The sequence below is a fragment of the Pongo abelii genome, chromosome 3 (genome assembly GCF_028885655.2).
Source record: "Pongo abelii isolate AG06213 chromosome 3, NHGRI_mPonAbe1-v2.0_pri, whole genome shotgun sequence".
Classification (NCBI taxonomy): domain Eukaryota; kingdom Metazoa; phylum Chordata; class Mammalia; order Primates; family Hominidae; genus Pongo; species Pongo abelii.
Window position 1 is genome coordinate 3,551,290 of NC_071988.2, and position 25,183 is coordinate 3,576,472.

General features: G+C 59.2%; 1 protein-coding gene across 1 annotated transcript; it reads right to left on the reverse strand.

The window, feature by feature from the left end:
* Positions 1-360: 360 nt before the first annotated feature.
* LRPAP1 (LDL receptor related protein associated protein 1) lies at positions 361-23,751 on the reverse strand. Its single transcript, NM_001131664.1, is given in 9 exon segments — positions 361-1,980; positions 2,011-2,709; positions 4,421-4,597; positions 5,817-5,899; positions 7,734-7,892; positions 8,552-8,672; positions 9,759-9,880; positions 16,286-16,430; positions 23,537-23,751. Coding segments are annotated over 8 exon segments (1,077 nt in total). The 5' UTR covers positions 23,744-23,751; the 3' UTR covers positions 361-1,980; positions 2,011-2,646.
* Positions 23,752-25,183: the final 1,432 nt, after the last annotated feature.

Sequence of the window (25,183 nt, forward strand, 5' to 3'; positions counted from 1 at the left end):
TGGAACCATGGCAGGCGGGAGGTAGGGAGTTGCAGTGGTGGGAGTGGGAATGGGTACCCCTGTGGGACTGGCTCTGCGGAGTGGAGGGCGTCACCTATGTCCTTCGTGAGTGCACACCATGACCAGCCACACCCATGGAACTAACACTGGGTATCTGGGCTTTTTGTGTAACTGCCTCCCCTCAACACTATGGTCTCCCACATACAAAAGAGGCCATCATACAATAAGACACGCTACTCCGCAATTAGACACCATGAAACGCCAGCCAGGCTGTCCATAATTAAAAATACCGAGCACCAAGTCTCAGCAATCCACTAGTGTTCTCCTTCCACCCAGCCGGAAGAAACACAGTCCAACCACTTTGGAATCATCTCTATACTTGGACAACACACTTTGTAAGATCCATTAGGTACTCCTAGAATCGGCCCCCACCCCCACCCCCACACGAGTGTTCACCACAGCTATTTCCAAGTGAGTGTTATTACCCCAGAAAGGAAGCAACTCAAATATCCACCCACAATAAAGTGCATTAAAATCAGAGCACAGGACAGTCATGCAATGGAATACTATACAGCAATGAAAAGAAACGCTTCTGCTAGATGACAGGGCTGAGTCTCACCAACACACTGAATACCTTAAGGCTCTCAGGATAATGGGAAAAAAAAGAACCAGAATCCACCCCCTGCCCCACCAGCCACACACACACACAAGTACACACAGTGTCATTTCATTTCTATGAAGTTCAAACAGCACAACCCAACTGCATCCAAGTCAAGACGCGCACTCCACTCCAGGGAAGAGAGATGGATGAGCAGGGTGTGCTGGGGCGGCCAGGGCCCTGGCAGGGTCTACTTCACTAGGCTGTGGGCCCCACACTGCTCACTTCACCAAGCTGCATGTGTGTTTTGCATGCTTTTATGAACACACGTTTTATTTTATACGATCATTTGGAAGTTAGAGGAAAATGCAGTCACAGGTGCTGTCTCAGTGGGCAGCAGTAACAGCTCAGAAGGACACATCTGTCTCTCCTGAAGAGGGAGTCCCCTCTGCTGCCAACTCCGAAAAGGGCAAACTGAGCCAAGAGACCTCCACTACTCGCTGTGTCCTAGGCCCAGCCCTAGCCTAGGCCTTGCACCCCCACCCCATGACTGTGAAGGCCCCAGGGCTGTGCTCTGCACGTGGGTTCCTGCCCTGGAGCTCAGCCCTGACAGGACCAACATGGAGATCCTGGCAGACAGTGCTTCTCTGGGCCTCAGAGGCCACGTCTGAGTGGTCACCCCAGCCCTGCCCGAGACGGACAGTATGGCGGACAACATGGGGAGGCCTAGTGAGGATCCTGTGCAGAGGGGAGACACAGGGGTACTGCTGGGGTCAGCGCCACTGGGCCTGGCAGAAGGCCACCCTCCCAGGAGTCCACATAGGAACAGGCGCCCACATGCTGTACCCTGGGGCCCTTCTAACCCTGATGCGCCAACTCCCCACATGCTGCCTCTAGCCTTGACCTTTCTTAGAAACGATAGCTTAGCAGATGTTTGGCAGATCTCAACAGTCAAGCCAAGATCCAGCTGCAGCCAAAACACAATACGCCTGGGGGAGCCTCTTCCAGGCTCAGACACAGGAACCACGCTCGGAGCGGGACCCGAGCCTCTTCCAGGCTCAGACACGAGAACCACGCTCGGAGCCGGACCTGAGCCTCTTCCAGGCTCAAACACGGGAACCACGCTCGGAGCCGGACCTGAGCCTCTTCCAGGCTCAAACACGGGAACATGCTCGGAGCCGGACCTGAGCAACGGCCGGTCCATCAGCTATGGTCAGAGGAAGGCCTCCGTGGCTGTCCCTACCCCCGTGAGATGGGGCATTTACACAGCACACTTAGGGACACGGAGGCCCTGCAGGTTTTCTGGGGTCTCCCGAGGTCCCTGAGCTGCAGAAGTGAGAGTTGAAAGACGCTGCCCCAGTCTTTCAACTCTGACTGTCCACAGTCAGACTGTCCACAGTCAGACTGTCCACTGTCTCTGACTGTCCACAGAACCACACGCTCCTCTCTCTGCCATCTTCCCCTCAAACTCAACTCAAGCGCTCTTGGCTTTAAATCAGGCCGGGCCGTCTCACGGGAAAAGGAGGTTGGCTGCAAAGACCCGTTGGGCCCAGAGGGGAAGCTGGCTATGATGCGATCCCTTCATGAGCACTGGCTCTGGCCCCAGCCACCAGGACACTTAGTGACCAGCCAACAAGCGGGTGGTTTAAATACTGCACTCTATTTTTTAAGGACTCTGAACATAGTATTTCCGGTGGCAGATGTGTAAGATTTCTTATGTAAATCGTGTTGTTTTAGCAGAGGACTATCAGACCTGACAGCAGCTGGACATCGAGGTCCTCACTGGGGTGGTGACTGCCACGCTGATGCTGAGTGGAAGCCAAGCCCCTTCAGTCAGAGCTGGGCCGATCTCAGACCCAGATGCTACCACCACCAAGCCCTGTGTCGCGACGGCAGCGGCTGCAGTCACCAGAAACAATCCTTCCTGCCTCGACACCTGTGCCAGCCCCAGCCACCCTCATGGCAGGCTGTCCATGGAAATGCCACGGCCAAGAGCCCAGGTCCTTCACGCCGGACTCTTCCCTGCCGGGCCGGGCTCCCCAACGCCTTCAGAGTTCGTTGTGCCGAGCTCTGGAGATCCTGCTGGACAGGTCCTGCAGATGCTTCTTCACCTGTGGACAGAAACATCTCATCAGCTGGGGACAGCGCGCCTTGAGGCCGGCTCTGTGAGCTCAGCCTCACGTCAGGAGACGCGCGATCCAAAAGGAAGAGGCGCAAGCCCTGCACATCTGACTTTCCAATTCCACACCCGTCCAGAAATGCTCAAATCACAAAAGCAGCTCAGTGCTAACTAAAAAATCCCACGAAAGAATGCTAAGAGCCACCAGCCAGGAGCAGTTCATGCTGAAGTGGAAAGCTCACGGTCTCTGTGATAGGCCCATGGTGTTATTTATTTACTTATTGAAAGGGTCTCGCTTTGTCACCCAGGCTGGAGTGCAATGGCATGATCTCAGCTCACTGCAACCTCTGCCTCCCAGGCTCAAGTGATCCTCCCACCTCAGCCTCCCACGTACGTAGGACTACAGGTGCCCACCACCACGCCCGGCTAATTTTTCTATTTTTGTTAGAGATGGGGTTCCACCATGTTGCCCAGGCTGGTCTCGAACTCCTGAGCTCAGATGACCCACCCACCTCGGCCTCCCAAAGTGCTGGGATTATAGGTGTGAGCCACTGTGCCCAGCCCCACAGTGTTATTTTTAAAAGCAATTACCAGAGAGACTGGGACAGAGCTCTGGGAAAGGTGCCTCCTCCTCAGGGCCTGGGAGGGAAGGAGAGGGACCTCCAGCTCCTCACATCACAGCAGCCCGGAGCATCCCCACAGATACCACCCCAGTAGCAGCAGGTGCTGCGTCAGCCCAGCCTGGGCCAGGATCACTGTAGCTCTCCCCAGATTCTCACAAAACCCTGCTCGTGGGCACCGCCTCCCTCTCCACATAGGAGCCCGTGGCTCAGGGTGAATAACTCGCCGAAGGTCCCTTCTCTCAGCGGCCCTGACCTCCGCCCCAACGGTGTGGGTGCCTCAGGCAGCGCCACACGGCTTTCCTAACCAACACCGAGCTCTGCCATGGTCAGGTGAAGCTCGGTGCACGCTAGCATTCCATCCCCGCGTCTCGCGGGAGCACCCTGCAAACCCCACATGGTGGTGCTCACCCTGGACCTGAGCTCCTGCCCATAGGCAAGGGCCGCAGGCTGCTCTCCTGGCACGTTCTGCCAGGCAGACCCGCACCACCCTCTCCTATCAGAACTTCTGCCTTCGTTTATTTTTTAGGCCTTTCCTATTTTTGAATCGGTAACACATGCCTGCAGTTCAAAGTTTAAAAGGCACAGATGAGGCTCCTGAGCCCCAGCTCCCTCCAGAAGGAACTGGCATGAGCTTCCAGGGTTTTCTGTGCCTCTGTGGCAAGGCCGTGCCTGGCTTCAGCTTCTCCTGGGCTCTGCCCCTCCTCTCCTCACATCCCAGGGGCTGTGGGGAAGGGGGCTCGCCTGTCTCAAGGGCTGGAGAGTGCCCTGACTCGTGGGCTGGCTGTGGGTATCCAGCTCATGCCCCATCCTGGTCACAGGAGGACTGGCAGTGGCCTGCCAGGGCCCGCGCTCACACCTGAGGGTTGGAGGACTGCACTACAAGCCCGTGGGGCTCTCCTAGCACGGCTGCTGTGGCCTTCAGTGCCCCACACACTTGTGGCCCTGGGGTTCAACTCAGACAGGGAAGACAACGGCGTGGGGCCCACACCCCGTCTACAGGAAGCACTGAGCTGCACGTGGGTGGCCCCATCTTTCCTGCAGGGGAACTGTGGCCTCCCCGGTCCCGGAACCCGCGCGCACCGTGTAGCCCAGCTCCTTGGTCCGCCCCTCCAGCAGGGCGTGCTTCTCGCGGCTGCGGCTCACACGCTCGCCGTCGCCCACGCTCTCTGCGTGCCTCAGCTTCTCGTGCGCAATCTCCAGCTGCTTCTGGTAGTGGTTGTGCTTCTCGATTTTGGCTTCAAAGTGCTTAAGCTCCTCCTGGAACAAGGTTTCCAGAGGTGAGTGTTCCCTCGCCGTGCTCGCCACGCCACCTTGTGGTCCTGGGTGAACTGCAAGGATGCCGAGGAACCGCGCCGTACCCGGGGCAGGACATGCCTTGCAGTAACATGGGCAATGACGGGGCGGCAGCTGGGAGGCCATCACACCAGCAACGGGTCCCAGCCCGCGCCTCCTCGGCAGCCCTAAGCCGACCCCTTCCCTGTCTCTGCAAATGGCACCCCTGCCCCCCGAATCTGGGAGGCCTCCAGCTCGTTCCCAGCCAGACCCCATGTCCAGGGGCTGTGCTTCTGTGGTGACTGCCTCTGCACCTTGCCCCCAGCCTGCCTGGGGCTGGACTGCAACTCTGTCCTTGCTCCTGTAGGCGCCCTGCCCTGCCTTGACCCCACGCTCCAGACCCAGGGCCCTCCATGTGGTCCCACCTGCCAACCCCCATGCACATGCCTGCACCCAGCTAAGATGCCCCAGCCCCAGAGGGAAGCTCCTGACCCCTTTCTGGGGGAGGTGCTAAGGACCCTTCCTGGGGCCAGGAAAGTCCCAAGTCCTATGAGGGCAGGACCACGTCCACCTCCCTCCCGACAGACACCAGCTATAGGGACCCTGGGTGAACTCACGGCCCGATACCAGATACCAGCTATAGGGACCCTGGGTGAACTCACGGCCGGATACCATACCCAAGGCTGCCCACCCAGGACCCCTGCTGGACTCCCCACTCCTCACAGCCCTGCTGGGTGCTCACTGAGCTGATGAATTCTCCACCCTCAGAATGATCAGGCACTCCACACGCCCCAGGAGCCCCTGCCACCTGAGGTGGTCTCCTTCCCTCCCTGGGCCTCCATCTCAGGAAGCAGTGACACCCCCAAACGATCCTGGTAGCATCCTTGGTCCCCTCCCCCCAGGCTGTGGCTGGGTCCCGACCAACTGTTGACCATCCACAGGACCCGCACCAAGGCCACGCTCAGACGTGAACACAGACAAAAGAACCAAAGTCCCTCCCTCCAGAGCCTGGCCCTGCCCCTGAAACACGAGTTCCCACGCAGATGAGAAGGAAAACGCAAGCAGGTTCACTGAGTGGTTAAGGAAGAAACTGCGAGAATCTTCAGAGAGAGAGCTCGAAGGAGAAGGCTCCATTTCCTTACCCGGAAACTGCAAGAGAATCTTCACCACAGAGAGCTCGAAGGAGAGGGCCGTGTTTCCTTACCCGGAACGCCTCCAGCTCCTTGTCCGTGAGGTTGGCCGACTGCGCCAGGTCCCACAGGTCAATCACCCTGGGCTCCTCGAACTCTGCAGGGGAGGAGCAAGAGTGGCCTCAGCGGCACCCGGGGTGCACACCCCAGCCAGCCCCGCGGCAACTGTGCTGAGTGTGCGTGGAGCCTATGAGGGTGTGCAGGCGCGACTTGCATGTGTGTGAAACACGGGTGCGTGCACTGAAAGTCTTATGGGGCACAGAAGGCATCTGCTCAGTAGCTCACACGACCTCACTGAAATGTGGCTTCTCTGTCCTTTTGGCCAAACAACTGCTTCTCCTTTGTGTCCAGAAACACCTGCCTCCATCAGAGCCTGGGAAGCACCATAGCCCGCCCTGGCTGCCTCTGAAGCAGGAGGCAGAGGGTGGATGTGGCCTGCGTGCAGAGGCTGCTCAGGACCTCGGGTGGGGGCACCTGCAAGTTTAGCCAAGTCTAGACACAGGCACAGGCCGTTTCCCTTCGGTCCTGCTCAGGGTCTCCAGCAGGACATTGTACTCGTGAAAGTCAAACATTCGGGCTCCTGGGAGGAGCCAAACAAACCAAGATGGCTCCTGGACCCTGGTGCTCACGAAGGGATGCAGTGAGACTCCAGGGCTGTCACCACTCTCCATCCAGGAGCGAGTTGTCCAGAGCCGCCTGCCCAGGGAGCCCCGCAACAGCGGCCCCTGCTCCCTCCTCTGCTGACCCCTTCCTGCTCAGGACCCTGAGGACCCTGGGCTGGTGGGGCTTGCTGGAAGGCCCAGGCAGACCCGCAAGAGAACTGCAGGAGCCGCTGGACACAACTGCCTTGGGGACAGCCCGAGGTGGGAAGAGGAGTGTGTGGGGCTGAGTCGCCCTTTCCTGCATGAACTGTAGCCAGGCTCATCCGGGTCTCTCCAGCACAGGCACTCAGCGAACTGCATCGCAGGGCTACAAGGTGGTCCAGCCCCAACACTACGGCCAAAAGCCTACGGCTGATACAGTCACCAGCACCAGGTCAGGCTAAGGGAGCTTGGGTTTGGGGGTGGGTGGTGAGGGGTCTTGCCCAAGGGCACTCAGGTGACAGCAGCACAGCCAACCAAGGGGACCTGGGCCCACGTGAACACATTTGACTGCTGTGCTGGAGGCTGCCTCTGGCCAGACCATCCTGGAGAGGAGGCAGTGGCTCTGCCTGGCACCGGGGACAGAGACCAGCTCTGCTGCCTTATCACCATGAGGGCACAGATGCCATCTCTTGGCGGCTGCTGCCTCCTCGAGCCTAGAGCAGGGCCTGGCATTCAGTCGGTGCTCAGTGTGCACGTGGAGGATGAGGTACAGAATTGGAAGCTGTGTGAGTGAGGCCAGCAGGCTTCTGGTAAACCCTGCACAAGGCTCTGGTCTGGGTCCTGGGCAAGAAGCAGTGGTGCAGAGCCTGGCCACTCAGGGCCTGCAGTGGAGTGAGAATGAGCTGCTGAGATGGAGCCACAAGCTCTGTGGCCTCAGTGGGCGTCCTGCCCCTGCCGGGCTGAGGGGGACTGATGGACAGTGCGGGTGGCATGAGATGGAGACAGAGCTGTGTTTGACAAGTGGTCTGTTCTTGGCCAATAGCAGCATGGGAGGGGCTGTGCTGCTGAGGCTGGGGAGACACTGGGAAGGGCTGCTCCCAGGCCCGCTGCCACCACTGCCCTCCACCAGTCTCCAGGAACAAGGCTGGGGACGGCGAGTGACCTTCACGGAGCAGCTCCTGGGAGCAAGGCCCGTGACCACCCCTGGGTAGACTGAGCGCGCTGAGGGTCTCCGCTGCATCCACAGGCCCAGGTTCCCGTCGCTACAAGCACCTGTCCGCTCGCCCCCAAAACACAACCAGAGACGGCCCCACCCTCGGGAACCAACAGTCTGAGGTGGGCACTCACCGGCCTCAGTGCTATAGCCCTGGTGGCTGACCCTGCGCAGGCGGTCCAGGCCCTGGTTGATGCTGCGCAGCTTCTCCTTCAGCTCCGTGTGCCTGCTGTGCAGGACGTTGCCCTTGATGTCGCTCAGGTCCGAGGGGCTAATGACGTTCTCGTGGATTTCTGTAAAACCGAAGGCAGGACGCCATGAGACTGGGAGTCCTCGCCCTGCCTGCCCAGACCACTGTCTAGAACGCCCACTGCTGGGGAGCTCAAACTTGCTCTCATTTCTGGGCTGAAAACGTCCCCCTTCCGCGGTCCTGCAGCGCCGCAGAAACGACCATTGGCACGGCTTCCTTTCCAGGCGAGACGCCGGGACACGCGCATCAAGTGGCGCCTGGCGGTGACAGCTGGGGCACCAGGTCCCCTTGGGGCTGACTGTGGAACCCTGCCCTGCCCCCCCCCCCGCCGGCTCACCCTCCATTTTACTCCAGCTTTGTAGGGTGGGAAAGTCACACATTTGGGGAGGGTCACGAGTCCAGAATGATGGGAAGGACCCATCAGCGAAGCTCAGGTCTGGCAAAGGCAGCGGCTGTGCCCATGGTGGGGGCAGGGGCTGGTGAGACTTGGTTCATCCAATGCAGGCGGGCGACTCTCAGAGCCAGCCCTGCCTGCACAGCAACCTCCCCACTCACAAGTCCAGTGGAACCCTGGGAGAGGGCGTCCGGTGCCACCTCACCACCCCTGCCGTGTCCCTAAGGGGAGCCGAGGCTGCCCACTGAGCACAACGAGCCTCGGGTGCAGGAGGGGTGGGGGGCAGGAGGGGGTGGGGCAGGGGGCACCTTCAGTCCTGCTCAGGGTCTCCAGCAGGACGTTGTACTCGTGAACTTTCTCTTTGTGATGCAGGAACTCCCGCCAGAGCTTGTCCAGTTCTTCGCTGGAGAATTTCCCAGAGGTCTTCGCCTAAGAGGGAAACAAGGCCTGGAGTGAACCCGCCGCGGACTGTTGTGGCTGGGGCCGCTCTTCAGCCGACCATTCCTCATGGCCAGGCAGGCCCTTGCCTACGTGAGTGCCGGACCCGGTTCTTAGCCTCACAAAGGGCAGGAAAACAAAAAACAAACCGGAGAAGAGCTGCCGGCAGGCAACCACCCTTCTCCCGGATGTGTCCAGGCTCAACAGGGGACAGCTACAGAGCTGGCTGGGGTGGGGAGCAGAAGATCCCAAGGAGGGGGACAGGGCAGCAGCCCGGTGACCCGGGGCTTGCCTGGCTCTCTTGGCTGCAGGTGATGAGGACAGCAAGGCATCTTCCTAGGGGGACCTCTGCCAGCCCCTCATTGTCATCCCACCTGCCTCCCGGTTGTGGGGTGATGTGGCTCACACACGTCCAGGGAGGCCACACAGGGCCCTCTCTCCCTCTCTGCCCCCTTCTACTGACTGCATCTTTCCTGGCCAAGGACAATGAGCTGCGACTGGGCTGGTACAAGAAGCCTAACTGTTGACCCCACATCAATGTGATCCAGAGAAACTGTTCTGGAGCAGTAGCCGCTGGAAATGGGGGAGCTGAAGCAGGTAAACACCCTGCCACGGCCCACCAGGCCCTGCTGGGTCCCAGCCCCTGGCCCCGTACCAGGACCCCACACCCTTCCCAGGCACAGGGTGAAAGCCCAGCCCCACACACGAGGGCACCTTTCTAATCACAGAAGCACGTCCACGGCACCACTCACTAAATTAAAAATCCGACACGGAGTAAAGAACTCAGCCCGTGCTATGTCACGATCCCGTAACCACCCATGACCTGAGCTGAAGGTCTGACAGCTGCAGGCCAAACAGAGCTCCTTTACTCAAAGAGCAAGGGATTTTCTAAACAGGAAAGCTGAAAATATTCACAGAACGACAGTGGAATGGCTTCCTTAGGAAGCCACTGTCTTCCTGAGACTTTCCCAAACCCCAGCTCCCATGCAGAGCAGAGACTGCCCCTCACAGCCCCCCACCTTAACACTCAACGTAACGGCACCAATTCTGCAAGGTATGCAAACAATCGAGGAGTACCTTGTGCCACAACTTTTCCAGCCTGGGGTCATCCAGCCCGTCTTCCTGGGTGCCACTGAGGGAGTTGCTGGTCACCTGCCGAGCGTCCTTCTTCCCGTCCAGACCATACTTGGCCAAGATGACTAGGAGAGAGGGGAGGTTCTATTTGATATGGCTTCCTGTGAAAAACAGTCAACAGCCAACACATCTGGGTTGCCACAGTGGGTGAGACAGGTTTGCCTCTCATTTTCCAGGAGTTTCCTTTCACCTGTTTCCTGGATGACCACTGGAGATCTGGCGAGAACAAGAACGTAAACAAGCGTGGGGGCTGCGGTCTCCCAGCGCTTAGGAATGGGTCTGGCGACTCACGGGACACCCCCAGGACCTCCCTCTTTCCTACCAGGGACACACCGGCTGGAGTCCTCCATCAAGCTGTGTCCCTGAGACGCAGCTGTGGAAGCAGCTGGTGGGCTGGGCTGTGAGAGTGGTTACCGATTGGCCCGTCTTCAGCGACCAGCTGCACAGATTTTCAAGAACAAAATTTGCAGCCTCACCTGTTGCCATAGGGCAAAAACTCTAAGGACCACAGGACAGAGGCCACCTGCAGAGTGTGCAGGGTGGCAGGGCTTTCTGACAGCCCACATATTTATTGGGAGGAAAAACAGTTTCTAAAGGAGAAACGTCAGTGTCAGCAGCTTCTAACAAAAAGTTACTGGTAGCAGCCAGGAGGAATAATTAGTCTGCAGCGTGCTGTGGCCCAGCCACTCGGGGAGCCCTCTAGGATCTGCCCACGCGGTGCTCCCCTAGCCCCGCTTCCCTAGGGGGGACTCGGCATCTGTGGGCTGTGTCTGTCACCACACGCTGCCACCAACATGAAACGAAAGCAGGCGCTCAACGCGGGCCCTGGTGCCGACAGGACTCAGCTGTGGACAAGTCCTGCACTCGGGACGTGAGAGCAGAGCCTGGGGGCTGGCCTCGCCCTCCACGGCAGTAGCTCTCCTGAGGCCCCAGTTCCCACTTCCAAGCCCTGTGCTGTGACTCTGTGTGACAGGCCCTCTACTAGGTCCCCTGGAATCCGGGGCCCATGCAACCCCGCCTGCCTCCTTGGCTGGCGGTGGGCCTGCCTGCCCGCCCTTTCCTGGGGGCTGGGGGAATTCTCCCAGGGCCCCGCCTCCCACAGAATGGGGTCCTGCCTTCCCCTCCGGGCTGAGAGGGCCCCGTGTGGGCCTCCCCCAAGATGCTGGGCGCGGAACCTCCCTTTGCCTCACACTTCCCCTCACCCCGAGGACCTCTTCACCCAGACGGTGACTCCCAGACCCCAGCGCCTCCTCTGGGCCTTCACCCGTGACCCTACCGGACAGAACTACTCCCAGCGGGGCCTCCACATGCTCCGGGCTCAGCAGGCCCCACCCCTGCACCTCTCCCAAAGGTCCATCCTCTGTCACTGCCAGCCCTGGGGAGTGCCCTGCTCCAGGGACACCCCGAAAGCCTCAGGCCTCCTCTCTCATCGACACCACCCTGGCCTCTGATCCCTCCTGTCGCATTCCGTCCAGAAGCCTGGGCCGTGGGGGTCTCAAGGCCACACGCAGCGTGTGCTTCTCGTGTTCCAGCCTGGAAGCGCTTGTGATCTTCCTAAGCGTGAAAAACCAGCCTGTGGTCTTGTCCCTGAGGAAAGCCGTCTCTCCTGACAGCAGTCAAGAGCTGCTGGCGCTGGGCACGGGTCCCGTAGATGCACGCTTCAAAGCTCAACCACATGCTGGGCCTCTCTTCCATGGCAGGGAATTTATACCTGAAATAACTATTTTAGGCCAGGCGTGGTGGCTCATGCCTGTGATCCCAGCACTTTGGGAGGCCAAGGCAGGAGGGCTGTCTGAACCCAGGTGTTCAAGACCAGCCAGGGCCTCTCACCTCTCCCCTCTCCCCTTTCTTCGGTCTCCCTCTCCTTCTTTTTTCGGTCTCCCTCTGTTGCCGAAGCTGGAGTGTACTGCCGTGATCTCGGCTGGCTGCAACCTCCCTGCCTCGGGCTCCTGTGATTCTCCTGCCTCGGCCTGATGAGTGCCTGGGATTGCAGGCGCGCGCCGCCACGCCTGACTGGTTTTTGTATTTTTGGTGGAGACGGAGTTTCGCCGTGTTGACCGGGCTGGTCTCCAGCTCCTGGCCTCGAGTGATCTGCCCGCCTTAGCCCCCCGAGGTGCTGGGATTGCAGACGGAGTCTCTCTCACTCAATGCTCAATGTTGCTCAGGCTGGAGTGCAGTGGCGTGATCTCAGCTCGCTACAACCTCCACCTCCCAACCGCCTGCCTTGGCCTCCTAAAGTGCTAAGATTACAGCCTCTGCCCCGCCGCCACCCCGTCTAGGAAGTGAGGAGCGTCTCTGCCTGGCCGCCCATCGTCTGGGATGTGAGGAGCGCCTCTGCCCGGCCGCCCTGTCTGGGAAGTGAGGAGCGCCTCTGCCCGGCCGCCATCCCGTATAGGAAGTGAGGAGCATCTCTGCCCGGCCGCCCATCGTCTGGGATGTGAGGAGCGCCTCTGCCCGGCTGCCCTGTCTGGGAAGTGAGGAGCGCCTCTACCAGGTCGCTCCGTCTGGGAGGTGAGGAGCACCTCTGCCCGGCCACCCCGTCTGGGAGGTGAGGAGCGCCTCTGCCCGGCTGCCACCCCGTCTGGGAGGAAGTGAGGAGCGCCTCTGCCCGGCCACCCCGTCTGGGAGGTGAGGAGCGCCTCTGCCCGGCTGCCACCCCGTCTGGGAGGAAGTGAGGAGCGCCTCTGCCCGGCCGCCCCGTCTGGGAAGTGAGGAGCGCCTCTGCCCGGCCGCCCATCGTCTGGGAGGTGAGGAGCGCCTCTGCCTGGCTGCCACCCCGTCTGGGAGGAAGTGAGGCGCGCCTCTGCCTGGCCGCCCCATCTGGGAAGTGAGGAGCGCCTCCGCCCGGCCGCCCTGTCTGGGAGGTGAGGAGCGTCTCTGCCCGGCCGCCCCGTCTGGGAAGTGAGGAGCGCCTCTCCATGGCTGCCCTGTCTGGGGGGTGTACCCAACAGCTCCGAAGAGACAGCGACCATCGGGAGCAGGCCATGAGGACGATGGCAGTTTTGTTGAAAAGAAGCGGGGGAAGTGTGGGGAAAAGAAAGAGAGATCAGATTGTTGCTGTGTCTGTGTAGAAAGAGGTGGGCATAGGAGACTCCATTTTGTTCTGACTAGGAGAAATTCTTCTGCCTTGGGATGCTGTTGATCTATGGCCTTGCCCCCAGCACCCTGCTCTCTGAAACATGTGCTGTGTCAACTCAGGGTTAAATGGATTAAGGGCGGTGCAAGATGTGCTTTGTTGAACAGATGCTTGAAGGCAGCATGCTCTTTAAGAGTCATCACCACTCCCTAATCTCAAGTACCCAGGGACACAAACACTGCAGAAGGCCGCAGGGACCTCTGCCTAGGAAAACCAGAGACCTTTGTTCATGTGTTTATCTGCTGACCTTCTCTCCACTATTATCCTATGACCCTGCCATATCCCCCTCTCCGAGAAACACCCAAGAATGATCAATAAATACTTCATAAAAAACAAAAACAAAAACAAAAACAACAACAACAAAAAACAAACAAACAAACAAAAAAAGACCAGCCAGGGCAGCAAAGTGAGACCCCGTCTTTTAAAATAAATAAATAATTAAATAAATAATAGTGGCTGTGGGGGAAGAGAAAATAAATGAAATAAATACATACAAAAATACACAAACTTTTTAAAAAAGTGGCCTGGATGCCTTCTGGCCTTAGAAAGCCAGTGCCAGGCCTGCCTGTGAAGGCCATCCTGCCCAGACCCCCAAGTCCAGCCACTGCTCAGCAGCACTGAGGTCACACCCCCAGGCTGTGCACCCCTGAGCCCGAGAGGAGAGGGGGAGACAGGGAGGGTGGGCCACGTCCTGGGGCTCTGAGGCTAGCCTGGCTCAAGCCTTCCTAGTTGGAGCCAAAAGCTCTGAGCCAGAGCCCAAAGTGGCTGGTCAGACCCCATCAAAAGGCAGAGTGCCCAGGGTTGCAATCAGCAGCAGGGACTATGGAAGGTTCTGGATTCTGGAGGTGCTGGGTTCTGCATGGAATGGAGTCACAGAGCACTGAAGCTGGAGGCGGCCTCAGGAGCACTGAGCCCTTAGAGCTCCTGGGGAGGATGAACACGGCCCCACACTCCCTGCCTGGGGAGGACGGACGCCATCCCACACCCCGTCTGGGGAGGACAGATGCCGCCCCACACCCCCTGCCTGGGGAGGACGGACGCCGCCCCACACCCCCTGCCTGGGAAGGATGGACGCCGCCCCACACCCCCTGCCTGGGGAGGACGGACGCGGCCCCACACTCCCTGCCTGGGGAGGACGGACGTGGTCCCACACTCCCTGCCTGGGGAGTGAAGTGGCCCTGGGGGCGCGGTAGGGGTGAGGACAGCAGCGAACTCCAGAGCAGAGCAAAGCAGGGTAGGGCGGAGTGGAGTGTGGCCCGTCTGTCTCAGGGTGGACCTCAGCATGGGTGGGTGCCAAGGGCAGGCACACCTGGCTATGGCTGGTCCCCCAGGTGTGGTATCAGACTTGATAATGGTACGGAGGACCTCGGGGGTCCAGGGGCCACACCCAGAAGATGGCGGGCTGCTGGCTAGGACGAGCCTCTCTCCTGAGTGTGGGCAGGGTCTGCTTCTGGGACGCCGGCTCCTAGAGTCCCGCTAAGTTTTCTGCCAGGTCACTAGGCAATGGCAAAAAACAAGACAGCTCCACTTGGGCCACAGAGCTGGACACCCTGCAAAGACACTGCCTGGCTTGCAGGAGGGAGCTGGTCCTTAGCCCACTTCTTTGCCCCCTGCAAGCTGCTCCGTCTCCTCCAGGCCCCTAATGCTGCCCTGCTGCATAGCCAGTCCCTTCTTCCTGGGGGCACCTCCAGGACAGGCTCTTTCCTGGCCCTTGGGAATGGCCCACTAGACACGCTGGTGGGGACGCAACCATCCAGAATTGTTTCAGCCATGTCTCTGTTCCCCAGGCAGTCCCTGCCGCCATATCTTGGCTTATGTCCCACCCAGACTCTTGAACATGGTGGCATAAACCAGCAAAAATGAAGCCGGCCCTCTGTCTTTAACCCAGGCGCAGCCACGTGACATGTCTGCTGATGCCTGCCAATGGGAGAAGAGGGGTGGCTGGGAACAGACCACCTGCTCAGGAGTCAGAAAACCCTGGCTCCAAATCTTTGTTGCACTACTCGGCTCTGCAACTCCAGACAAATCACCCTCTCTGAGCCTGTCAAATGGGACGACAAAGAGTTTTGAGGAGTAGGTGTTAGAGCATCAGGCCTAAAGAAGGAACTCCATAGACACCTCCTCTCCTTACCAGAGACCACCCGGGCGCTGCAATGCCTGAGGCCATCAGCGCGTGTGAAAAGCAGGGCTACAGCAGACTCCAGACATGGCCAGGGCTCTGGGGCCACCCTCACGACAGCAACAAGTGCGATGGCAGCCACCCCCACCCCCACCCCCACCCCAGTGGGGAGCATCCCACTTGGTTCACACGTGTCCTGTGAGACAGGATGAGGAAACAGAGGTGGCGGGGGGAGGGGACTGTGCCGGGGGCCCAGGTCACACAGGGAGCAGTGGGGGAGGGGATTGGGGAAGGGGTGCCTCGGGTCAGGCCCAGGGGCAGCAGTTGGTTGGAGGCGCAGCAGCTCCTAGGGCTGCTACACACAGCTGACAGCAGGCAGCTGAGCACTCGACTCTCCGGAGCAGTGCCAACCCCAGTCCCACGGGCCCACCTGGTGTGCGTCCTCTGCCCGCCAGTGCCCTGCCGATGGGCCCGTGGTGAGGGAGGATGGCGGAGGAGAGGGGTCCAAAAGGAACAGTCGCAACTCTGTCATTTAAAACCCTCCTGGCTCTGAGGACACGCCTGTCTTCTGTATGCTGGTACCAAGCAGGCGACTGTCCTGCCTCTTCTTGAATATCCACAGGGACAAGGGCTCACTAACTGCATCACAACTAAGTGTCCATTCTGACACTTAGAAAGCTATTCTGACAACATCTGGAGTATGCCCCCAAAACTTCAAGATGCTAGGGCAGACCTGCTTCCTCCTCTGGGTGACAGAGAGCCTCCTGCTGTCCTCTGGCCCCTTCCTGCACCCAGTGCCCCTGCCTTGGCCCTCCCTCTGACAGCAAACCAAGACCACGGCCAAAGGCGCATCTGTGCTCGGAGGAGAGCCCCCCCGCAGGCTGTGCCCAATGGGCCCCTTGGCCAAGAGCCAAGGAGTCAGAGGCGTAGCCCACAGCACTGAGGCAAGCAGCCACCATCCCTCATGAGGGTTAGCCCCCCCCAACCACTGAAGCCAGTGGCCACCTCTCTCATGAGGGTGAGCCTCCCAACCCAAATCCTAAGCTTTCTGGGCACTCAGGATGCTCAGGGGAAAGGCTCATTTTGGATATCCAGATTAAGCATAATGCAAATATTCCCAAATCCAAAAACAAAATCCGACATCCAAAACACTGCCGCTCTCAAGCATTTAGGAAGAGGGATACTCGACCTGCATTAGGAGAGAAACAAACGTACCATTGAGGTTGCGTATGAGTCTCGCTTCCTTCTCCCCATCTTCATCCAAGCCGTCAAGCTTTAGTTTCTTCCAGGCGAGTTCGTCCCTCTCCTGTATCTTCAGATCAGCGTGGAGCTCGGCCAGCCTCACGGGAGGAAGATGCAGCTGTGAACAAAGGGGAGGAGCCTGTGAGCCACGTGCAGGATGGACCAGGACACAGCGGGAAACTGACCTCGGAGGAGGGTGGCCACCGGGAGGTTCCGGGAGACCAGGAAGAGGTGGAGTCAGGGTCACTGTCAGCAGGATTCAAACCCCACAGGCTTAGACAAGAATGCGCGCATGGATACCAGTCTCTAGGCCTGTCTGTATACACGATCTGGAAACCCCAAGTCCATCGGGGGCTCTCCACCAGCAGCGGCTGCTCATTCCTGTCCGGCTGTAACAGGACACCCCACCCTAGCACCTGGGGACAGTCATCGGGCACTCGGATAAACAGGGCAGGAAGAAGATACCCATTGCATTACCATTGCAGATACCATTGCAAGGACACAGACACCTAGAAGTTCTTTTTTAAAAAAAATCACTGTAATCTCAGATCTGCCCCATCTGCATTTCCCAAAGACCCTTAGTCACCACCTCTCAAGTGTACCATGATAGGAACTGTCTTGCTGAGATGGTTCTTACACAGCCCCAGATCCTTCTGGAACAGGAATCTGTCACCCTCTCACTTACCTGCTGGCGCAGACCACACAGGCAGGGCCCTAGAACGAGCTGCCGCACTGGGGCTGAGGAACTTCCCCGCCCCACCCTCATACCTCTCCGCAGGGCAGGCCACGCTTCCTTCACCCCACCCCTGCCCTCCCAGCTCTGGGATCCTGGGTGAGAGAAGGAAGGAAGTGAGGTGACCGCCGGGCACACTGCTTTTTGGTTGTAAAGACAGGATTTAGGCCAAGAGTGTCCCCATGTCAGAATGACTGGGCCAGAATGCCAGGCGGCCGAGGCAAGCAGCAGAATGAAACCCACCGGCCAGCTCTCATCAACTCTGGCCTCGGGGCTGGCCCGGCCGCTAAGAGGCGTGCGCTGGGGCAGCTGAGCCCTTCAGGAAGCGGAGGCTCTTCCGTGCAGAGCAGAGTGGCCCAGCTGCGTGAACCAGAACGTGTCATGAGGTGGGACCAGGGTTCACGGAGACAGGGTGCTGTCCCTGGCTAACCGGGGAGGCTGCACCGCATGCCTGTCGTGACGCCAGCACATTGAAGGCTCCGTGGAGTCCTGCAGCAAAGCAAGTGCTCGGTATCATGCAGTGCAGATCCCCAATCTCTCGGCTCTTGGGAGGGTCCCCTTCCCTGGGCACCTGCATTCTCACATTCCCCTGGGGCTGCTCCTCACGAGCTGCCCGTGGCTCTAGGAGGGAACCCCAGCTCCTGCCTCTGAGCTCCAGGTGCCCATCACCTAACGCCTGTCTCTGATCATGTGTGTTTCAATACGGAGTCTGTTTTCCCTTAGAGGTCTGAAATATTAATCTTTTATCTATATTCCATTAGCTATTTTCTAACATAAATACAACACAAGCTAGTATCCAAAGTATGTGTGCTATATTTCAATAACGTTTACGTAAAACAGTGAACATCCCCAGGAAGCGTCGAGAGCCGGCTGCCTTCCCAGTGTCCCGCAGCCCACACCGCCTTGCAGCCCGAGGCCTCAGGAGGCCCAGCCCTCAGGTCCGTGCTGCGCAGGGGCACACGTTTCTTTCAAGACTCGCACGAAGCCAATTCTGTGTGTTTGGTACACCCCACACTCCGGAACCTCCTCGCCTCACTCTGCCTGTATCTAGACTGAGCCCATCCTGCTCCCTGCAGCTCAGTCTGTGTTGGGCCTGGGAGGAAGGAGACCCCTGACCACAGGCCCTGTCTCCAGCTGGGTGCTGGGGCTGCCAACTCCGCCCTCTCTCCTCTCAGAAGCCCAGCCTGACTCCGCGGCCACCCTAGCCACACAGGCCCCACCCTCCAGGAGTTTAAAATTTAGTTAGGGACAAATTCAGATCACTGAGCCAAGATCCCCAATGGTAAAAAGATAGCAAACGGTAGGCACAAAATGAACGGCAGGGCCTAGGGCAGAGGAAAGCTTCTAATTCTCTAGAAGGTTCTCTAACCCTTGGTGGGTAGTCCTAGGGCAGTCTTTTGTCTGGGCCCTCCTGGTAGATGCTCTGCGCCCCCATCTCTACAGGGGCTGCTTTCCAGGATTGTCCCGACCTGAAAACCCTTTCCCTGGCAGCCTTCGACACACCCCTACCTGCGTGCCTCTTCCCCAGCCAGCCCCATCCACCCGGCCCCTTCTCCCCAGAGCTCCACCCCGTGCCCCTCTGTGCCCTGGATGCTCGCCTGCGGCATCCACTGGAAGGCCCTAGGAGACCTGAGGTCTGATCTGAGCATTCCCAGCAGGAGGACCCAGGACAACGAGGCACCTGAGTGACGCTGAACTCTCAGGAGGGGCAGTCTGTGCCTCAGGAGGAGGCGGAGCCCACACCTACCTACCTTGTTTGTGACCCAAACTCCTAGAGGAACAGGTCTGCTTCCATCTCTACTTCCCCGTGGCTGCTGCCACCCTGTAGGCGCTGCACTGCCCGGGAGGGTCCGAGACGCGAGGCCCACAGTGATGGTCCGAGCCAGAAGCAGCACCCTGGGGCAGGCAATGCAGGCGCATGCTCTCAAGCATGTGCTGCCTTGAGGGGCCCTGGGTCTGCCCTCTTTGGCTACAGGGGAGAGGACGCAGGTGTCCCATGACTGCCCATGGGCTGCCCGCTGGAAAGCGGAGCCGAAGACCCCGGGCTGCTGAAGTCCTGGGCCCGTCCTGGCAGGCTCACAGCCAGGCACCAACCCCTGTAACTTGCGGTCCTCACTGGCTTCCTGTCTGCCTCCCTAGGGTGCTGGGAGAATCAAGGGCAGGTGCTCCGTGGGCTGTAAAATCTGCAACCCACAGGGGAAAGTCATTTTCTCCCTCGGATTCCCCAGCTCTCAGGCAACAGGGGGTCTAAATTTCACACCGTGTGTCTCACAAAAGCCAGCCCCCTGTCCCCTGATACGTGGCTGCCAGTGCTCAGCGCAGAAGGGGCCAGCCTGGCGGCACCACCACAGAAAGCAGCCCCAGCTCTGTGCAGAGGAAGACCAGCAGGTCACGTGCAGACCCCAGACCCCACGTCTGGATTCTTTCACCTCTCTCAAGTTAAATGTTAACGCATCAAGTTAGAAGTACCCTGTGGAAACCAAATGCAGAAAATAACCTGTCAAACATGAAGCAGTGAGGCAAATCATCAACAACCAGGGTATACATGCAGGGAAGAGAGCCGGCTCAGCTGAACAAACGATGCCGGTCCTGTGTCCTCAGACACAAGCAGAGCTGACCGTGTCCTCCTGACCAGACCCAAGGGCCCAGCACTGCTCAGGACCTCAGCAGCGGCCCTTCCCCACACAGCACCACCCACATGCCAGCAGAGCATTCTGGAACTTTCCAATAACCTGCTGCTGCTTCTCAACGACCCAGGAAACCCAGGCCAGGGTCCACAGCTAAACCACTGGTGTCAACCTGCACACACAGCACAGTTCAGGCTGGGCAGGTTCCAATGCCACCAGGACCGCCAATGGACCACCTCTTCAGAGGGCACGTGCCATCCTCCCAGCGCTCACCTGAGTGCCCGCGCCAGACTGCAAGACACCCACCCTGAGGAGCAGGCTGTGGCACTGACCAAGGCTTCCCGGCATGTTGCACCTGTCGCATCACGGCAGGTGGAGCTGCACTGTCCCAGCCCAGCCACTGTGCCCCAGCTCCTTCCACCTGAGCTCTGTGGACAAGGGCACAGCCGTACCCGCCTTGAGTTGCTGTGAGGTCGTGCATTGGCCTGGCGAGTCCTAGGTGCCCATGGAGGCCGCTGGCTGGCCCATCCTCAGAGGCCCTTCTCAAGCCAGGGGGGACGCTTGAGAGCTGGGGTGGGGCTCTGAGGGCTCCTCTCTGCAGACCTCAGTTTCCACTCGTCAGACCTCTGAGAACAAGATGCTTCACACACTCTCATCGCAGTCACCATTCATGTCAGAACTAAGGACCGTCGGGGTGCGGTGCCTCCTGGGATTACACTTGTAATCCCAACACTTTAGGAGGCAGAGGCAGGAGGATCACTTGAGCCCAGGAGTTCGAGACCAGCCTGGCCAACATGGTGAAACCCTGTCTCTATTAAAAATATAAAAATTAGCCAGGCATGGTGGTGCATGCCTGTAATCCCAGCTACTCAGGAGGCTGAGGCATGAGAATCGCTTGAACCTGGGAGGCGGAGGTTGCAGTGAGCCGAGATCACGCCACTGCACCCCAGCCTGGACAACAAAGCGAGACTCTGTCTCAAAAAAAAAAACAAAACAAACAAACAAACAAAAAAAACACCAAAAAAACTAAGGACCTATGGCCAAGGACTCCAAGCTCATGGCACCATGCAGCCCAGGCCAAGAGGTACACGAGTGTGTCCCTGAGCACCGCAGCCAGACCATGCAGACCCTGGAGCTTACTCCTCAGCATCAGCACAACACACAGAGCTCTGAAGAGGCAGAGTCCTCAGAAGGCGTCTGCGAGCACAAGGGCTCTGCACGGCCTCCAACCTCCAAAGCTCCAGGGACAGCCTCTGCTCAGGAGTCTTGCAACACAGTGGAGCCTGCCTGTGAAAGAGGAACTGGGAGAGTTCACAGAAAGTCAAGATTCAAGTTGCTGGAGAGGATGAAGCAGCACTCCCCTGGCCGGGTCTCGTCTGATGAAAGCGGGTCTTGGCGTCTTCTTGGCGGCAACCACCCCTATCTGCGCCTCAATGCAGGTCTCACAGCCCAAGCCCATCAAAGGCAAAGGTTTCCTGAAACGCTTCCTTCACCCTATGCCTACTGACACACTAAGCAATCCTATATGCCAGGATGTGGCTTTACATGCAGAAAACAGGGACGCTATGTTTTCATGAAGCAAATCAAAGAAAGGAGAAGACCGTCCTGGCTACTGAGCGCAGGTCACAGGAGGCTGAGAGCAGTGGCTGCAGAGTCGGGCAGGACGTGCTTCTCTGAAAAAGCAGCCCTCACCTCAGTTATCTTCCAGGTGGCGATCCAAGACCCCATCTCCGTCTGATACCCACCTAGAGCGGCGAGTCAGGCGGGGTAAGAAGCCGACTGGAGTGACTGTTTGCACAAACAATTCTCTACCCCTGCGTTCGAACTGACGGTGGCTCCTCCTGCCTCCTGACCACCCTGGGCCCTGGCACGCTCGGCAGCAAGAGTCACAGCACGAAGACCACCCGGGATGCGCCGCCGCCACTGATAACCTCAAAAGGACCAGGACGGGTCTGACGCCTGCACACTTGACTCCAGGATAGAACACCCTCACAGCACCGCCGCCCTCCAAGCTTCCGTTATCTGGAAGGAAAATCAAGACGAATGGGCTCTGCAGGCCTGCCTGCCGTAGTACCAGGCTCTCTGGAAGGGGGGAAGACACACAAAATCCCCCAAAACTCTCACCCTCAAAGAACTTCACATTCTGTTCAGCAAAAAAGACTTGCCCACACAACTAGAACTTCAGGACTTAGAGGGACCAGAAAGACCATCTAGTCCAAGGCTCAGTCCAAAGTGGAGGTGAGCAGCTTGCCCTACCGTGGTGCCCAGTGAACCTCAGGGAGGTTCAGGAGACATGACCCGACCCAAGACTGAAACCGGTCAGGCGAGCACCCAGCACCGGGGGACAGTGCAGGGGCAGCCCGAGGGTAGCCGGACCGGTGCAGGGGCAGCCCGAGGGCAGGCATATCACTGCAGGGGGCCTGGGCTGACAAACACAGAGGACCAGCCGGAGGTGGCTGCAGGTAAGATGGAGTGCACCAGGGCGGCCCTGTAGAGCAGGTGGAAGACTTGGGCCAGGACCCAAAAGCAAAGGGAGCCGCTGGGGTTCCTGGGCCCGAGTGCACTTCCTCAACGCCACCTCCAATCGGTCAGGGAGTCTTTCGGGCTCCCCATTCCTCATGGGGAGGGGGGACTCCACCCACTCAACAGACGCCCAGCGCAGCGGGCACGGGGAGGCAGCACTGCATCCCGGCTGCTCCTGGTCACACCTGTTCCCTGCTGCTGGGAGGCCATCAACACATCCAAACCCAGCCGTGTCCCCAGCCCCTCCAGAATCCCTTCCTCCAAGAAGCCGCCCTGCCGCTCCAGCCCAGAGCGTTCTCCCACCTCCGCAGGCTGAACATTACGCGTGGGGCTTGACTGCTGGTCCCAGGAGCAGTTCGGGAAGGGCCTGTGGAGCTGATGCCCAGGCGTCAGTCCCCATCCCCACGCAGTCTTATAATCGTCTGTCCCTCCCCCACCTGTTTCTCCTCTCCCTTTTCGTTCCAAAATTTCCTTCTTATTCTGCAAATCATTTACTTTCCTCTCAAAGACTCAGGAATGCTTAAAACTGGACTATTGAGACAGAGATCTAATCTGACTCCTGCATTTGAGATGAGATACTGAGGCCCAGATGGTCGGCATAGTTCGAAAACACCCATTTCAGGTGTTTTCAGGAACACCTAACAAATGAAACAACCGTATCTTAATGAAGAAAGCAGCTGGCCCAGGGTCACGCACCAATGAGGAAGCTGTTGTCCCGGGGGGCTCCACTGGCCGAGCCACCTTGGGGGTGCCCTTTCCCCTCGGGGCCTCCGTACCCTCATCTCTCAAATGAAGGAGAGGTCAGATAAGCGCCCTGTTAAGACTGAATTTCAGCATTCCCAAGGTCGCGTTTTATGTGCTCTAAACCGATCCCATCTCCTCACCTCCTCATTTCTCGCTCAAATGAACAAGCACGGGCTTGCTACTGGGATTCCTTCTGTCCCTGGACACGTCTTTCTACCCAACATTTTGTTTTTCTTGTCTCCCCACATAGGGAAATAAGGCTGAGGGAACAGGCAACGGCTCGGGAGGCAAGAGACCTGTGATCTAACCTGCTTCTGTCCCTACGCTCGGGTCAGCAGGCCGCCCAGGCTGGGGAGGGCGACACTGACCCTCGGGGTGCCGGCCGCCACCTGCTCCACACGGCGTCGCCGCCGGCACGGGTACCTTTCCTGCTGCAGAAGGGGTCGGGGCGCCCCACCTGACACTTGGGGGAGGCTGTGCCAAGGACAGGCCGTGTCTGCGCCCCCCTCCGCCTCCGACCCCCGGGCCCCGCTCCAACGCCCCCAACCACGGCCCCCGCCCCTAGGCCCCGCTCCACCGCCCGCGGGCCGCGCTCACCCGCTGGGCCTTCTCCCACAGCTGGTTCAGCTTCTCCATGCGGAACTCCTCTCCGGACTCGCGTTTCGGGGGCGGCTCGGGCTGGTTCTTCTCCCGCGAGTACTTGCCGCCGTGGCTCGCCGCGGGCCAAGGCCCGAGGAAGAACAGCAGCAACAGTAGCAGCGCCAGGAGCCCGCGCAAAAACGACCCGACTCTCTGCGGCGCCATCTTCCTCTGCGACTGGCCCTGCGCGCCGAGACCCTAGCCGGCTGATGCCCCGCCCACTACCCCGCCCCCACCCACCGCGCGGTCTCCTGGGAATTGTAGTTCCTCCGTGCGCGGCCGGCAGCGGCGAGGCCGCCGGCGGACTCCATCGCCTAGGAAGCCCTGCGCAGGCGCAAGCGTTTCCCAGGCAACCATGCCGCGGCCCGAGGCTGCAGACCCGGGCAGGGGATACAACTGGAGAATGAGGGTAGCCGGGCGGGAGCAGGGACCAGGCCTCACCCAGAGCCCGGAGCCTGGAGCCCGCACGACTCGAGGCCTCTTTCCCCTTCTGCCCCGTAAAAAGAGCGGAAAGCCCAGGAACCGGGCCGTGTTTGGCTGAGCCCGATAATGCTCCGACTAAACGCGCACTGACGCCGACTCTTGCGTGCCCGGTGCCGTTGCGGGGTTAGGACTGTGGCCCCGGCCTGGAGCTGAGGAGCTTGGCCCAGCCCGCTTCTGCCCTCCGCGGAGCGCCTGGCCGCGGGTGAGCGCAGGCCAGGTTGTCCTGGGGACGCAGGGCCGCGCAGACGTCCCCCTACGTCCCGGGGCCCCTGCCCCAACGCACGTCCCAAGCGCCTGCTCTCGCGCCTGCTGCAAGGCAGGACTTCGCGCGCTTTTCCCCAACCCACGACACTCTAGGAAATTCACAGAGCCAAAGTTAGCATAGACCGCTCGTTGAGGGCTTGGCCAGTGAGTTGGGAAGTGCCCTGGAGGTAGCACGGGAAACAAGGGGAAGGAGGGAGACAGACGGCAGCTGGGCCCCTTTGGGCTCAGAGAAGGGACAAGGGGAGCTCATCTGGCAAGAATGATCTGAAAAGGCCTCCAAGGGTGGGCGGGATTTTGCCTGGGGAGGGAGGAATTTCCAACTGGAGGGACAATGACGAAGGGGGTGAAGAGAGCCTGGGCACCTTGGGAGGAATTAATGTTAATTCATTTCCTTTTTTTGCGTGGGGGGGATAGGGTCTCTGTCATCTAGGCTGGAGTGCAGTGGCACGATCATGGCTCACTGCAGCCTCGACCTCCTGGGCTAAAGCGATCCTCCCGCCTCGGCTTCCCGAGTAGCTGGGACTATAGGTGCGTGCCACCACGCCCAGCTAATTTTTGAAATTTTTTTGTAGAAATTAGGTCTCCGTATGTTGTCCAGGCTGTTATCCAACTCCTGGGCTCAAGCAACCCTCCCATCTTGGTCCCCCAAAGTGCTGGGATTACAGGCGTGGGCCACTGGGCCTACCCTAATTTACATTTAAATTGTATATTGTGTTGTTGCAGAGAAGATTTCAGGTGCCTGGAATCAAGGTTATCTGCTGCTGTCCATTGCTGCTTTTCTAGTATTTTCAGAGCCATCGTTTCATTTCTTTTTTTCCAGCTGTTGAGTTGTTTCAGGCAAGAGGGTAAATTCAGTCT